The sequence below is a fragment of the Eucalyptus grandis genome, chromosome 8, assembly GCF_016545825.1.
Source record: "Eucalyptus grandis isolate ANBG69807.140 chromosome 8, ASM1654582v1, whole genome shotgun sequence".
In the NCBI taxonomy this organism is placed as follows: Eukaryota; Viridiplantae; Streptophyta; class Magnoliopsida; order Myrtales; family Myrtaceae; genus Eucalyptus; species Eucalyptus grandis.
In genome coordinates this window covers 59,023,696-59,039,918 of record NC_052619.1, presented here as the reverse complement: position 1 = coordinate 59,039,918, position 16,223 = coordinate 59,023,696, and the positions used below count along the sequence as shown (strand labels likewise).

Sequence of the window (16,223 nt, the reverse complement as noted above, 5' to 3'; positions counted from 1 at the left end):
CTCCGTATATAGATAATTTTTCTAAGAGTGCACGGAATTGTCTCGTAGTTTGCTCAATTTTGACATTTCGGAAGTTGAATTTTTCTATGGTCAAGTGTAAAGTAATCATCAGGAAATACTTTGAATTTCCGATTCATGCAAAATGCCTCACAAACAGACAACGGCAAGCCCTAATCCCGTGATCGTCTAAAGTCATCCCCTCTAAAGCTCGTGATTACGATGAATAATCTAAACCGTCAAAATGGGCTATCTAAGTGAATTTAATCCGACTTGAGAAAAGAGAAGAGAATCTTGATACATTATGATGAATGATGGGTTTTGTCAACCCAGTGTCGTTGTCCTTCGATGAAATTTATCTAAATTGATGCGCACATCATCCCTATTAGTAAACTTCAAAAAACAATTAGATTCCACAAGGGGATTTAGACGTCTCCTATGATTATATCGATTCTCGGTCTCCTCAAAACCTCAAAGCTGTCTCGACGAGGACAAAGAAGATTGGCAATAAAATAAAGTCCTTTTGGATGCTCTCGTGGACTCTTCAAGGCCACGTTTGGCTTTGGTTCGAAGCCAAGGTAGAGATAGCAAACCACAGCAAAGCAGCCCTCATCATCAGAAGTGTCGGTAGCAGCCTAGCAGGGAAATTAATTACGAGCTTTAATTAGCATCCAATCCCTCTCTAATGAGATCTACCTTTTCCTCAAGGATTCCAAGCATAGATCTAATTTTTGCCAACGTGCTCAATGCTGGGCGTTTCAAAAGGGAAGAAAATTTCGATCTCACGGAGCATGGATAATCTTTGGTGTCGGTATAAACTGTACAATATTAAACACTCGAATCTCATTGATAGCAAGTCGGCAAATGCAGATCCGGATGAAATGACACATTGACGTTACATCGCCGATATATGATAATTCTGACATTGTTGGGTATAAACTATCATCGTGTCATGCGGCGGGTAAAAATATCTTAGGGAGTTTGCTTATTCGGTTGGTGAAGAATTCCAAAAGAAATTAAGTTGGAACCGTCCAAAAGGGTCTTTTGGCAAAGCCCCCACGCTCGTTTTTTCCAATTTTGATTTTTGTCCCCTCTCTATGCTTGGGTCGCGACCGCGCACCCCACCTAAGTCGCTCCACCGCCGTTGGATCTCCCGCTGGTGGGTCCGGCATCTCCATCCAAAAAGTCAAATTGACCCCGATCAATCGAATCGATTAATTTAATTAATGCGAAAAAAACAAAGAGATATTGATTAAGATATTTCCCAAATTTTGACCCAATGTATAGTTTAATCTTTGAATTTTTAATTTATTCAATATAATTTATGAATTTCGATCAAATATTTAATACAATCTCTATATTTTTAATTTGTTTACGCTAACTTTACTCCTAAAATGTATGAAATAATTCAACGTTGTCATTTCATTAAATTCAGAAACAATAGTGAATATTTCGCATATTAAGCTAAAATTCAGGATTGTGTCGAACAAATTAAAATTTCAAAAATCGCATTGCATGTCGATCAAAGTGCCGGACCATTCGCGTCACTTTCCCCAAAAGACAAATTCAAATCCGAAGCCTTTTTATAGAATTATCTTAAATTGACATTGTGGACTTAAGACGTTACCTTGCATCTACCCCCAAAAAAAAACAAAAAAAACAAAAAAAAATTCAAATCCGCCGGACGGCACTCTCGTAATTCCGCCCCAACTCGAGCCCCACTTCCGGACGCGGGTTCCGAATGGCAGTCTCGTGATTCGGGGCCAACTCCAGGGGCGTACTGGCGAAAACGGTGCCCCCTCTCTCCTTCTTCTCTACAAACTACTCACATCCCCCACACCTGAACAATACGCGAGGCAGTAGCAGCAGAGCGGAGCAGAGCAGAGCGAGAGAGATCTGAGTCGCGGGACGACGAGTCGGGGCGAGTCGACGACCGAGTCCGCCTGCGGGGCCACCGCCGAACAGTGGGAAAAGGTCGCCCCCGGGGGATTTTCTTCAGGGTCCTCGTGGGGAAGAGAGCGCGTGCCCACCGTTGGATCTGCCCCCGCACGGATCGCGGCCCCCCCCCCCTCTCTCTTTCTCTCTCTCTCTGTCTCCGCCCTGACTGGCGGGTGCTTTTTTTCTCCCCCATCATCATCAGCAGCATCGGTGGTGGCCACGCCGCGTGATTCGATCGCGCGCGGGGGGAAGGTGTGGGGGGGAAGGGGACTCTTCGATTGGAGTTCTTGGCCTCGCGTCCGCAGGTGATCGCCCTTTTCTTTGGTTTTCTTTTTCGGGTCCTTTTCCGGGGCTCGATTTGATTCGGAAAGAGGCGATTTTGAAAGCGGTTTGTTTAGAGGGTCGATTGCTGTCGTCAGTGCGAGAGCTGCTGGTTCGAAGTGAGCGCGATGATGTCGAGGCTTTCTTCCTTTTTTTTTTTTTTTTTTAACGAAAAAAGATTCGGATTTTGTTGCGCGATTCGAGCTTTACGCTGTGGTTTTTCTTGTTTTTCGTTTTAATTACAGTGCTCGCCGGGTGATGCTGCCGGTCGGTCTTTCGGAGGCGTAATTTGGGTTCCGAAGGATCTGAGATGGGTAGAACTGGAGCGGTCGATTGCGTTCGGCGAAAGCTCGAGTTTTTGCTGTTGGTGATTTGAAAGTCTGAAACTTTCGAGATGAATGGGAAGTGGTTAATTGTAAGTCTAGATGTGTGAATAGGAAGTCGTAGAATTTGCATTGAAACTGAAGGAGGGTGGATAGATTTTAGTTCTGCAGCTTGGGTTGTTGCGGAAATGGTGCTGTGTGTGTGTTAGAAGTAATCAGAACGGGGAGAAAAGGATTCTAGAGAGGCGATGGAAGATCACTCGAAGTATGCCCACAGTCCTGCTCACTTGGCGGTTTTGCGTCGTGACCACACTTCCCTCAAGCGCATTATTTCCTCCCTCCCGCGGCTTGCGAAGGCTGGCGAGGTTAACACTGAAGCCGAATCCCTCGAGGCCGAGCAGAGGGCTGATGCTGTCTCAGCCATCATTGATCGGCGTGATGTTCCCGGGAGGGAGACCCCACTCCACCTTGCGGTGCGTATCCGGGATCCGATATCTGCGGAGATTTTGATGGCAGCTGGTGCAGATTGGAGTCTCCAGAATGAGAATGGCTGGAGCGCTCTGCAAGAAGCCGTATGCACTAGAGAGGAATCAATCGCTATGATTATTGCACGCCACTACCAGCCCCTAGCTTGGGCCAAATGGTGCCGGAGACTTCCTCGTATAGTTGCTTCAGCGGCTCGTATACGTGATTTCTATATGGAGATAACTTTCCATTTTGAGAGCTCTGTGATTCCATTTATTGGTCGCATTGCTCCATCGGATACGTATCGCATCTGGAAGCGTGGTTCCAACCTTCGAGCTGATATGACTCTGGCCGGTTTTGATGGTTTTCGAATCCAGAGATCGGATCAGACTTTTCTGTTTCTTGGGGATGGCTATTCTTCTGAGGATGGTAACATATCTTTGCCCAGGGGGTCTTTAATTGTTCTTGCACACAAGGAGAAAGAAATCACAAATGCTTTGGAAGGAGCTGGTGCCCAACCAAGTGAAGCAGAAGTTGCACATGAGGTAGCCTTAATGTCTCAAACGAATATGTATAGGCCAGGCATTGATGTTACTCAAGCAGAGCTTGTCCCGCATTTAAATTGGAGGCGGCAAGAAAGGACTGAGATGGTTGGGAATTGGAAAGCTAAAGTCTATGATATGCTCCATGTGATGGTCAGTGTGAAGTCGAGAAGGGTTCCTGGTGCTATGACAGATGAGGAGCTTTTTGCTGTGGAAGATGAAGAAAGGATGGTTAATGGTGGTGAAAATGATGATTATGATGATGTCTTGACCGCTGAGGAGAGGGCTCAGTTAGAATCTGCGCTCCACATGGGAAATGCTGATGGTGTAGAGGATGACGATAATGCAATGGATGACTGTCATGAAAATGGTTCAGCGGGTGCTCATGAAAATTGTGAATCCAATGGTGCTCTTAAGGAAAAGAAGAGCTGGTTTGGTTGGAAGAAGGGGGCAAAGAGTGGAACTGATGATTCTGATGATACAAAAATATTAAGGAAGTTCTCGAAGTTGGCTCCGGAAGGTAGCAATCAGAAGTCAATGGATCATCAAAAAGCATCCTCCGAGCTTGCTAAGGATGACTTGGTAGATTCTAAGAAGGGAAAGGAGAAAATTTCCAAGAAAAAGAAGAAGAAAGTGGCCAATGGTGAATTTAAGCATGAAAGTGAGTATAAAAAGGGTCTGAGACCTGTTCTTTATTTGACCCCAGACTTCCCTCTGAAAACAGATGAGCTCTTACCTTTGCTTGACATCTTGGCCAACAAAGTTAAGGCTATTAGGAGACTCAGGGAGCTTCTGACTACAAAACTTCCATCGGGCACATTTCCTGTCAAGGTAAGTTTTCTGCATCTGTTGGTTCTAATTTTATTGTTGTACTGGCTTTTCCAGCCTTTTGTTTTGGCTGGTAGGGCAGATCTATCATGGCTTGGGTTGGTGCAGTTTATTATGTTTTTCTGTGTTTCAGTTACACCAAACTCATGGTTTGCCATGTTGCAATCTTATATCTCTAAGAACAGTTATCTGCTAGTGTACGTGTGTGATGTACATGTGCATGAGGCTGAGGCACTCAGTACATAATAGTAATGTGGTAAAACTGCTTTGGGGCATGTCATGAGTTTTAATGTGCGATTGGTTTTCAAATGGTATTTGTAATCGAAAAAAAGTCAAGAAACCTTGCAGATTGGTGTATTCCAGACTTATCATGGTCAAGCTAAAGAGACGTATGTTGTTGTTGCTTGTTACATAACTGGGTTTGGCATTTGTGGGGTTGTGATTTCAGAAACTATCATGTCTTTCTTGTAACTTGCGCTCTTTCTTAGATGGTTGTCCTTTTCTGCTGGATTAAGGTTATAAAATGCTGTTGGAGATCACTGTTCTCGAAAACAATATGATGAAAAGTTATGAGTAACTTCCAAAGACATCAAAGAATGTCTGACAAACAGATTTACAACTTGTGGTTACAACAACTAGAAACTTTGCCATGGAAAATTACTTGGAAACAAATTAGAAAAGGCAGTGGTTGCGGTGTTGGCACTTGCATTCTATCATCAGATGATCACCTAACTGAATATGGCATATTTGTTGCAGCTTGCTATACCTATTGTTCCCACCATCAGAGTTCTTGTCACATTTACAAAGTTTGAGGAACTTCAACCCCTGGAAGAATTTTCAACCCCTCCCTCAAGCCCAGCGCATTTCCAGGATGCGAAATCGAAAGAATCTGAAGGGTCCACATCATGGATTTCTTGGATGAGAGGGAGTCGTGGTGGGCAATCTAGTGACAGCGATAGTCATCGTTACAAAGATGACTTTGAGCCGTTCCACATTCCATCAGACTACACCTGGGTTGATGCGAATGAGAAGAAACGTCGCATGAAAGCAAAGAAAGCTAAGACCAGGAAGCATAAGAAACCAGCGGCTGCCAGAAGTGGGGACGCGGGGCAACATAGGAGTGAACACGTGGAAGAACAATAGCTTCTTTGTTACTCATAGCTTCAAACTCAGTGTGGAATGAGAGCAAAAGGCCATGGCGTCTGAAATCTAACATCATTCTTCTGGTTGGAATTCATCTCAGAGATTATGGGAGAGATTTCTGGGGGGCAATTGTGTCTGCCTGAAGAGTTGAAGATCAGTGGTTGCTCGAGAAGAAGAGCAGGATCTTTTTTAATTGTTGTATGGCCCTTGTGATGAGGAGCCGGTGATGGAATTCGATCTTCACATTGCTTTAACTGTCTGTTTCTATTGTAGTTGCCAAACAACGATCTTTGTATCTAAATCTTCCATTGTTCCCCATAAACATGTCATGATGATTGATGAGTATTCTTTTTGAACTGTCTTTTGGGCAAAACCCGATTGTTAGTGTTCTTTTTTCGATCTGAGAAAAATGACCGGGGGTAGTTTCGGTTTTTGCAGGAATTGACAGTAAATCTAATTCAAAAGAGTGGGGATATCTTTAGTTTCATAAGTCCTCTATTGTTCTAAAGGTACAAAGATAAGGTTGCAGCTTATTAGGAAGTGTTGTGACTTGGCTTCTCTATATTCAATTATCCTCTCTACATTTTTTAGATATTTTTAGAGGTCTTCTGCTCCTGTTTGTCTAACCATATTCAATCTAATTATATGTTCGGCAGCTTATAATGAACTTTTACAACTCAGTAGTTCGCTTTGAATAAATGATAATGCATTAGCTATACTGATAACTTTCATGTTATCCAAATTGTATGGATTTGCCAAACTGGGTTTGCTCAGAGGAGTAGCTAGCTGGATCGCACCTCGTCAAGGGTCTTTCCAATTCATCCTGAAGTTGTCATTAGAGGAACCAATTAGCTCCTGGATCACCACGAAGTAATCTCAACTTGTATTAAGAATGCTCAAAAACGGCTAGTCCAATCCCATCATGGAATTGGCACTGAACCCTGACATCTCGCCAGCTATAAGGTCACTCGAGGAATAGCAAAACGACAAGGCGAACTACAAAAGGGCAATAAAGAGAAGGAAATTCAGTAAAATTGAAGAGATGGAAAGTGGGGGGAGACTAGAGAGAGAGAGAGAGAGTAGGTATTGGGGATTTTGTTCTTATTTGTTGGAAAGATAAATCGGACAAATTTCATATCCACAAAATTAAGAGAGAATTTATGTTTTTACGAGTAATTGTTGGATCCCAAATAATAGATGTCAAATGTAAGAATGTCCCACGGCAATTTACATCGAAATTAAAATAAATCGTAATTTATTCTGACTAGTCACAACTGGAGAAGATATCAAATGGAATAAAAAAAAAAAAAAAAAAAAATAGCTTCTGCATCTCTAACGGTCACTTTTTGGGCCGCCTACTTCTCCTCCTTCAAACTTTCCACCTTCTCTCTCTCACAGAAGTCAATGAACGCTTGCGAACCAGCCGTTTGAATCTCGACCCTTTATGATGGGTTGCCTTTTGGGTTGTTTTAATGCTTCCAAGCATCACCGGCGCTCCAGATCAGCTCAAATCTCTCCTTCCAAGCCTCAAGTATGGTTCTTTCACTATTTTCTTCTGTAATTTCTCTGTCTTCTTTACTTTCCCTTCTGTTTTGGCCATAAAGCTCTGATCTTTTTGGCTCGTTTCGCATCGCAGAGCCAGGCCAAAGCTCTTTTGCCCGCTAGATCCATAGAGAAAACAGAAACCGAAGCTCTCATTGAGATCAAAACAGATTCAAGGTAATGGGTTTGGTGGGGTGTAGGATTTCATCTTGGGATTTTTCTTGGCGTTTTACTTGGTGAATATCACTTCGGTCTTTTGAGGAGTTGGGGTCATTTGTTTTTTTTTTTTTTGCAGTGTGAGTGATGAGAAGCAGTTGGAGCAGCCCAACCATGGCAAGAAGAAAGTTGCATTTGATTTGAATGTCAAGACTTATGAGGTTTTGCCTGCTGTTGAAGAAGAAGAAGAAGAAGTTGGGGTTGGTGATGTTTGGATTGGTGTAAAAGAGGCGAAAGAGAGAGAAAGCGAATCGGTTCGTCGTTCGACTTTAGTAGAATCAAATGGGTCGTCTTGCGCTTTGAGCAATAGGTACACGAATTGCGCAAGCAGTGACGATGAGCTTGGAGGCACTGACCTTGAAGACACCGATGTAGAAGAGGACGGCGTCAAAGACGACGGAGTTGGCGTTTGTGATGGAGAGCTTGAGGCAGAAGAAGAATCATCCGAGTCTCTGTTTTCTCTGTCGATAGATTCTAGGAAACATTTCTTTGTCGCTGAAGCTGGGGAAAAGGAGGAGGTTAACAGTCCATTCCCTGCGAAGAGTTCATGCCGGAATGAACTCGAGGCGCCTGCTTTCAACCAGAGTGTTCCATTTGGGAGCGAGCACGCCGATTCGGTGTTAAAACCAGTTGAAAATCTTCCTCGGCAGAAAGCTGTCAAAGCAAGAGCAAATTCTCCAACAAAGAACCAGGACAAGGAGAATGTCCACAAGGAGCAAGGGGTTCTCTTGTCCACTGGACCAAAGCCCACTTTCACGCCAGCCAATCACCTTGGTAAACGAGGTTCAAACAATTCTAGGTTCACTGGCCTAGAAATTGCAGTTGATACAAGCCTTTCGAGCTGGTTGGTTGATTCCGAAGCCACACCCAAGTCCAAATGTAGCAATGACTCGGTCGGAAATTCACCATCAGAAAGAGCTAGCACGCCCAGGAGTGACAGAGGCCAGCCAGTTGGAGTGCCTACGGTAGAAGACGTCGGGCAGTTCTCTGTTTGTGCATCTCCGAGGTGGTCGAGAGGCCGGACTCCTGACGAACTGCCTGTTTTAGGTACCGTGGGGAGTTATTGGAGCCACACTGGGCAAGTCGTGGAGTAGGACTCATGCTCTTCGTGCAAGGTTTCTTGTTATGTGAACAAGAGGTACCTGTGGATTTTGGATAATTGGCAGTGTTTGTTAACAAGCTTTCTTGTTATGCAGAATACTCCAATTGCAGCCGGGTTGGAGAGTACTTTAGAGGGGAGGTAGAATGGCATGTAGCTAGGAGGCACGCTTTCTGGGAGGCTATCCTTTATTATTTTTGTATGTAACATCTGGCAACGTATTCCCTGATTTCAATTCACATTTAGATGCATTGACACGGTTGAAGTTTACCTCAGATTGCTTTATTCTTCATTCCCATATGTATCTGTGTGAACTTCTTTGGTGGCAGTTTCGATGAACTCAACTTCTGCGAAATTCAATGAATATTTGTATTCACACTGTTTTCAATTTGTAAAATCTGTTTGAAGTTGGTTGGTCTAACGGCAAACTCATGGCCCAATTAGGAGACTTAGTCGAAAAAAAAAAGTATTCTCATTTTAATATATCGATATTACTTTCCAAGTACGTCGAAATAATAATTTGTAAGTAAAAAAAAGAGAGCCATTTTCCATAATCAATTGATAATTAAAATGATGATCGTTATAAAATCGTTACAAAATAATGGAGGGTTTATGAAAATAAATCAAACATTATGAAGCCATTATTATAAAGCCGTTATAAAACGTTACAAAGCCGTTTTACATTAATGGTGGGAGAAAACCTATTACAAATTGATGATGGTAAAAAATCGTTATAGAGTTAGTGGCTTATATTTCAAAATTGTTGAAATATCTAACAATCTTTCACATATTCCAAAAGGTTTTGAAAAGAAATGAAAGAAATGATGAAAACTATTGAAATATCCAACAATTTTCAAAAGGGTTTTGAAAAGAAATGAAAGAAATAATGTTGGGTTATTGGATAGTATTGCGTCAAAACTAGTGCTTGTTAGGCTATAAACCAATCATAGAAAGAATTGCTTTTTATGAATAATAATTTTCATCAATTACATTACGCTCCCACAAAATTTGTTATTTAGCACAGTTTTGCATAAATAGGTTATGCGAGTGCGTAGTTTATTCATGAGTGCTTTAGAAATTACCATCAACAATTCTCATAGGAGCCGCCTCACTCCATACTTACATAAATGATTTCATCAAGTGTATTCTATAGTTTAATACGTTACTAATAATGCCTATGGACTTCATTAAGAGCTTTGCTCAACCTCTTTTTCCTTACAATTTTGCAAGCCATTCATCATCTCACCCCGAAGTTCGAAGATCTCCAAATTTCAACTGCTTATGATAGTAAGGACACTGTTGAGATAGTTAAAGGCCATGATATGGTCATTGCACATGTTGGTTCCACCATCATCTCATCATCTTCTTCACCGTTTCACCTCAAATCTATATTTTACCCATAGCTTGACACAATTTACTGTCTATTTACCATTTTTCCAAAGATAACAATTGTCTCTTTAACTTCGATGCCTTCGGTTTTTATATTATGGACAATGACTTGAGGAGGATACTGTAATACGGGCTAGTTGAGAAAGGCTTATACCCACTTCGTACTCCACCATCATCTACCGCTTTAAAGGTTCATGACAATTCCTCCATCACCACGAACTAGTGGCATGCTCAGCTTGGTCACCCCTCTCATGACATTCAATGGGTCATTTTCTCAATCATTTTTGTTTCCAATAAATCGGGCTCTTGCATTTCCTCTTCATGTTAGCGAGCGAAGAGTCGAGCGAAGAGTCACAAGCTTTCTTTTTCCAAGTCTCATTCTACATCTAATCGTCCTCTAGAATAATTACAATGTGATGTATGGGGCCATGCTCCCAATTATCTTGTTCTTGTTATCCTATTATGTTATCTTTGTCAATGATTTTTCCAAATATTTATGGTTATTTCCTATGAGATTAAAATATTATTTTTATGACATATTTCTTAATTTTAAAAAGCAAGTTGAAAATCTTTTGCTGCACACTATCACCACATTTCACTTAGACAGTGGTGCCGAATTCACAATTAATACCTTTAACAATTTTCTTTAATTATATGGCATTATTCTTGCTTCCATCCACCAAAATAAAATTGTGCTGTGGAGTGCAAGCACCACCACATCGTTGAAATTGGCTTAGCTATGATGACCTATGCTCACAAACCTTCTGAATTTTCGTAAGAAGCCTTCACCACAGCCATTTACTTAATTAATTGTATGCCCATACTTCAACATCATACTTTTCCCCATATCAAGCCTTATTTCACACCCCTCCTGATTATTCACACTTATAAACCTTTGATTCTCTTGCTTCCCATGGCTCTGACCTAACAATACTAACAAATTGCAACTTTGATTGACCCCCTGTTATTTTATAGGCTATAGCTCTAGTCATAAAGAGTATCATTGTATGGATCTCTTATATGGTCAAGCATACATTTCTCATTATGTTGTCTTTCATGAAACTAAGTTTCATTACTCCCACCTCACTCCCACTCATTGCTCGCATCTTCCACCTCATCGTATCGATTTCTTTAGAGTCATTCAAATCGAGCATGTTCATTGCAATCCTTCCACTACTTCACAGATCGTTCTCACATCTAATAACACTTCCTTGGTGCCTTCTTCATCAACTACTGAACCTACCTTCTAGACCACTGGCCAACCCCTTCCTCCACCTATTGACAATCAACCTGTCCCTCCTTCATCCATTCACCCAATGCAAACAAGGTCTGAATACATCCTTCACCCACTTCCGCTTGTACTTACTACCAACCATATTTTTGAGCCATCATGTTACTCTCAAGTGGTTAAGGACTCTTAATGGCGTCATGTCGTTTATTAAGAATTTACCTCTCTTCAACAACAATAAACATGGTCTTTGGTCCCTTATGATCTTGCTATGAATGTAGTGGGCTGAAAATGGGAATTTCCAATTAAACGAAATCTCGAAGACTCCATCAGTTGCTACAGGGCTTGCCTTGTTGCTAGGGGTTTTCATCAATAGCTAGGTGTTGGCTTTGTTGAGACCTTCAGTACCATGGTAAAACCTACCACCATTCAAATTATTTTATCTCTTGTGGTCTCTTGCAATTGGCTACTTCGACGATTAGATGTCAAGTGTGAATTTTTTCTTGTTGATTTGTAGGAAACAATGTTCATGTCCAGCCTCCAAGCTATGTTGATTCAAGCAAACCTAATCATGTTTGTCACATGAATAAATCCATTTGTGGCCTCTGTCAAGCCCTTCGAGCTTGATATGAAAAGTTTAATTCAAAACTCCATGAGTTTGGACTTGTCGCCTCCAACTCTGATCCATCATTGTTCATCTTCCACCAAAGGCATATACTCTTATATCTCCTCTTGTATGTTGATGACATCATACTCACTAGCAATGATACTTCAGCGTTGCAGCAGTTAATCTCATATCTTGGCCATCATTTTCGCATGAAGGACCTCGAACCTCTTTCTTATTTTCTTGGTGTTCAAATGACACATAATTCCAAAGGCATACAACTTAATCAGGTGAAGTAAATTATGGATGTTCTGGAGCATACAAACATGGACGGACAAAAACTAGTCCCAATGCTTACAATGTCTCAAAAACTTGGTCAAGGTGATGGCCCTCCACTATCGGATCCCACTATTTATCAGTGGGATCCCACTTGGAGCGCTGCAGTATGTTACCATGACGCATCTTGACATTTCTTTTACCATCAATCAAGTTTGTCAGTTCCTAAAGTCTCCAACTAAGGATCACCTTGTGGCGTTCAAATGCACTTTGTGTTATTCGAAAGGTACAATCACTCACCGTCTTCACTTTCGTCCAGGCTAACACCACCTCACTACCTACCACGACGCCAATTAGGCAGGCTGCCCCATCGATCAATGCTTTGTTGGTGGTTTCTGTATTTTATTTAGTTCCAACCCCATTTCCTAGAGTGCTAAGAATAGGCAGCGGTAGCCGTTCTTCATCTGAAGCTAAGTACCCATGTCTATCTCACGCTGCAGCTGAATTAGTTTGGCTATGGTCATTGTTACGTGAACTGCATAGTCCATTCTTTACGCCGGTCACTATTTGGTGTGATAATGTTTCAGCAACCTTGCTTGCTTACAATCCAATTTTTCATTCAAGAATGAAACATGTTGCTGTTGATTTTCATTATGTCAGGGAACTAGTTGGGCATAAGACTCACTGTTCAATTTATCTCCAGCAAATATCAAATTATAGATCTGTTCACAAAAGGTTCCGAGTTCTAATTGCATCAGATTTTTGCAGACCAAGCTTCACCTTCAGTCTACCGTGCTCAACTTGTGGGGGGATGATAACATATCATCCTAAAACCTAGTAACTGGATCTCTTCCGTCTTTCTCAAAAATTCTAATTTTTGAATTTAAAATTTTTTCTTCAATTTGAGGATACTTTCCTTGAATTAATGAATCAATTTTGCCTTCATCATGTAACTGTGTATCTATTTAACTGGTACATCAATAGAGATATGAAGTAAAAATAAAAAAAATTCAAATTTCCCTTTACGTTCTTTAGTTATAACTTCGGACAACTTTCTTTAGTGACGGCTTAGGTGTTACCTTGATTTGATGAATTAGATACAAAATGCCATGGTAAACTTCAGGCTTAGGCGTCAACTTGATTTGATGAATTAGACACTGACTGCCACGGTAACCTGCAGAGCATAACACAGGACCTTCGAGTTCACCGGAGGAACATGGGCAATGCAACACATGGTCCCATGTTTTTACGATTGTGACAGCCTACGCTTCTACGCATACTTAAAACACTTAATAAGTTACATGTTTCTTAATTCAGCTCTCTTTCTTCAAAGCCTTCAGTTTTTCCCGCGATGCCTTCAGTTTTGCTGTCAGTTGCTCCAGATTCACCGTCAGTTCCTCCACATTGGCTTTCATTACGTCCACTTCTTGCTGTACGCCTTCAATTTTTTCATCCAGCTTTGCAAGGGCAGGTTTCTCTTTCACCTGAAAAATTGACTTAAGTTCCTTTAGTTATTGTATCTGAAATGATCGTAAAATGGTTAACGGCGACTCCTACGAGAGAGTATAGTTTATGTGCATGTGCTCTTGACTTCTATGCTGCAGATAATACGTATTCCATGTACTTTGAATTATTCATACACTAAAACTTCGACTGACCTTGGTCCTAATTTCTTATAAACTTATATTCAACATGAGCTAATGATTAGGAGATGTATCTGTTTTCATCTTCCATTATTTGATGCATTAGATTATTGCTTACAACCTTTTTTGATCATATCCATTTCCGGCATTGCATACCCAGAGGATCAACTTACCGGAGATACTGCACATATAACGTGAGCAATCAAGTCGCACACTTTGCAATAGTAAGCCCATAGCTCCGGATCCCTTGTTTGCTCGCAAATGTCGCAGTAGTACTCCCCAGAATCATCTTCAACAATTGATTCGTGGTGGGTCAACACATTAATGTGATGGTCGCTTTTGATGGTTTGTGGTATCTGAAGGCAATCGTAGTGAATATGGACATTGCACAACTCACAACAGTAGAGGTCAACCGCGCATGTCGTGCCGCAGGCCTTGCAATGTAAGTTGGGGTTGCGTTTCTCTGAAAATAAGTAAGACCATGCGCATGGAGTGGATGCTTTAGAGTTGGCGTTTGGACACAAGAAAGATGCAGTTTGAGGTAGCTACAGTCTTCATAGCGGTAGCAGATCCTGCCTGTCATTAATTCCCCACAGACAATGCAATCGCTCGAGGGAGGTTCACCGACAAGAATAAGTCGATGCTGATGGTGAGAGGGGTTTAAATTCGATAGCGCTTCAGCACATGATTTGTGGAGCACAATGTTATTGCATCGATAAACTGGACCCTGGCAATGCTTGCCACAACTATCGCAAAAGCAGTGGCGGGAACCCCGTGCATGAGCAATGTCAACTCAGACTCGTCTATCAGATTTTCGAGTGTCATACTTGTTCCCTGCTCAAGATATGCGCAAGTTTGAAGAGCACAAGGGACGTGAAAACATGGGAAAGACTACGACAGCGGAGAGAGAGAGTTCTTGCAAGCTTTTCAGTGGAAAGACTACTCTCAAGATAATCAAGGAGATTCACAATTGAGATGATGGCCCTAATTTTTCCTACTTCATGACATCACCGGAGGAGTATTTTGGCTTGACCGTGAAACCAAAATCGACCAACGGAGCAGCGCCGTCAGAAGGAAAGGAGCATAAAGTCGAGGAGAAGGAGGAAAAGTCGATCCCTTGTCCAATTGATTTGCAAAGTGTTTAGGAATAACTCGGAATTTGATGATTATTGATCTGTTTTTATGCTTTCTTTGGAATTTTGAAGTAGTTCGATTTTACTCATTATTGAAGTTATTTTCATGTTTTCGTTATTTAACTATTGATGCATGAAGAACTGCACGACAGATGCGTAGCAATGAAATATGAAAAAATCTTGGAAATGTTTGGCATAAATTATTCAAAAGATTGGGTTGGAGGGTTGTTGATTTAAATTTGAAGGAATCTTGGAAATATTTGGCTTAAATTATTCAAAAAATGGGGCATTGGTCTTGAAAGATAAGGTCGATCCTATTTCTGAGATACGTTGTTCCAAAAATCCCATCTAATCCATGCTGTTGTTGTTCGCTTGCAGCTACCTGACGCCCGGGACTCGGAAGAACATCGTTTAAGATGTAGTTTGGATTTGGAGTCTTTTAATTTACTGAGTAAATTAGCAAATTTACACTATTAGTGACTTACACCACCCAATTACTTGGGTTTCAATCATTGGTGAAACCGAGAAATTATTAGCCAACTCTCTTTATTTTTCATTAAAAAAAAATATGGGTTTTGTATTAAGATTGTAAATATTCAAGAGATAATGATTACTATGTGCTTTTCTTGACAAATTTGAGTAAAATGTGCTTCGTTTTTCTTGATGAATGAAAACGAACGAAAAACGTGTTTTTTTCTTTAACTGTAAACGAACGAAAAAAACTGTATTTCCAACGGCTTTTCAAAGAACTTGGCGCTTATATAAAGAGATCGACACTTTGCCCGTTAAATCTCCGCAAGCCATTCTCTATATTTTATACTCCCAAGAGTTTCAGAGAGAAACCACTACACAGAGCGTAAGTTTGCCGTAGGAGCCCCACGAGTTTCTCTTCCTTAGAGAACCCAGTGAGTTCTCCTCCCACTTCTGATCCCATGGAAAGAGCCCAAGATTCGCAAGGGGCAAGCGGGAGTGGCGACGAGTCTGGAGGAACGTCAACACCGCCGCAGTCACCTCCACAGCCTAATTTTTCAGTACCGGGGTTTTCCTACTATACGCAAGCTTCAGAGAACATTCTTGGCTTGCGAAGAGGTGGCGCTGCTGATCCAGATGGAGGCGATTCGACTGTGAGGGTCGACCCTGAACGAGAGGAAGAGAATGTTCCTGATGATCAGACGGCGACAATCCAAGATCAAGAATCAACTGAAGGATCGCATCAAAGGGAACGCGGCGGTCATGTTGTTGATGATCAAATGGCGAGGGTTGACTCTGGACAAGAGCGAGAGAATGTCGTTCCTCCTGATCAAGAAGCGACTGTTGAAGGTCAAGAGTCGGCAGAGGGATCGCCTCGAATGGAAAGCGACAGTGTTGTCGCGGGCGAAAAGAGCGGAATCACCAATGCTTCGGAAGCAGGAAGATCATCCCAATTGACCGAAGAAGTTTCTGATCAAGTTGTAAAGAGTGAAGCTACGAGGATGGAAGATGTGCAACCGGTAGAGAACACTGACACGAGTTCGAGGGAGTGGCCACTACTCGGGT

General features: G+C 41.7%; 3 protein-coding genes across 3 annotated transcripts; 2 read left to right on the top strand and 1 right to left on the bottom strand.

Moving 5' to 3' along the window:
* The first annotated feature begins 1,834 nt into the window (after positions 1 to 1,834).
* On the top strand, positions 1,835 to 5,918 carry LOC104415361 (ankyrin repeat domain-containing protein 13C). Its single transcript, XM_010026640.3, has 3 exons — positions 1,835 to 2,240; positions 2,502 to 4,417; positions 5,171 to 5,918. Exons 2-3 carry the CDS (start codon positions 2,828 to 2,830, stop codon positions 5,555 to 5,557), a joined length of 1,977 nt encoding a protein of 658 aa, XP_010024942.1. The 5' UTR covers positions 1,835 to 2,240; positions 2,502 to 2,827; the 3' UTR covers positions 5,558 to 5,918.
* A 1,019-nt stretch (positions 5,919 to 6,937) lies between these two features.
* LOC104415360 lies at positions 6,938 to 8,795 on the top strand. Its single transcript, XM_010026639.3, has 3 exons — positions 6,938 to 7,088; positions 7,194 to 7,276; positions 7,395 to 8,795. The coding sequence occupies exons 1-3, from the start codon at positions 7,002 to 7,004 to the stop codon at positions 8,407 to 8,409; spliced, it is 1,185 nt and encodes a 394-aa protein (XP_010024941.2). The 5' UTR covers positions 6,938 to 7,001; the 3' UTR covers positions 8,410 to 8,795.
* A 4,429-nt stretch (positions 8,796 to 13,224) lies between these two features.
* Positions 13,225 to 14,112, bottom strand: LOC108954473. Its single transcript, XM_039300189.1, has 3 exons — positions 14,104 to 14,112; positions 13,728 to 13,910; positions 13,225 to 13,395 (listed from the first exon to the last, which is right to left on the bottom strand). The coding sequence occupies exons 1-3, from the start codon at positions 14,110 to 14,112 to the stop codon at positions 13,225 to 13,227; spliced, it is 363 nt and encodes a 120-aa protein (XP_039156123.1).
* Between the last annotated feature and the right edge of the window lie 2,111 nt (positions 14,113 to 16,223).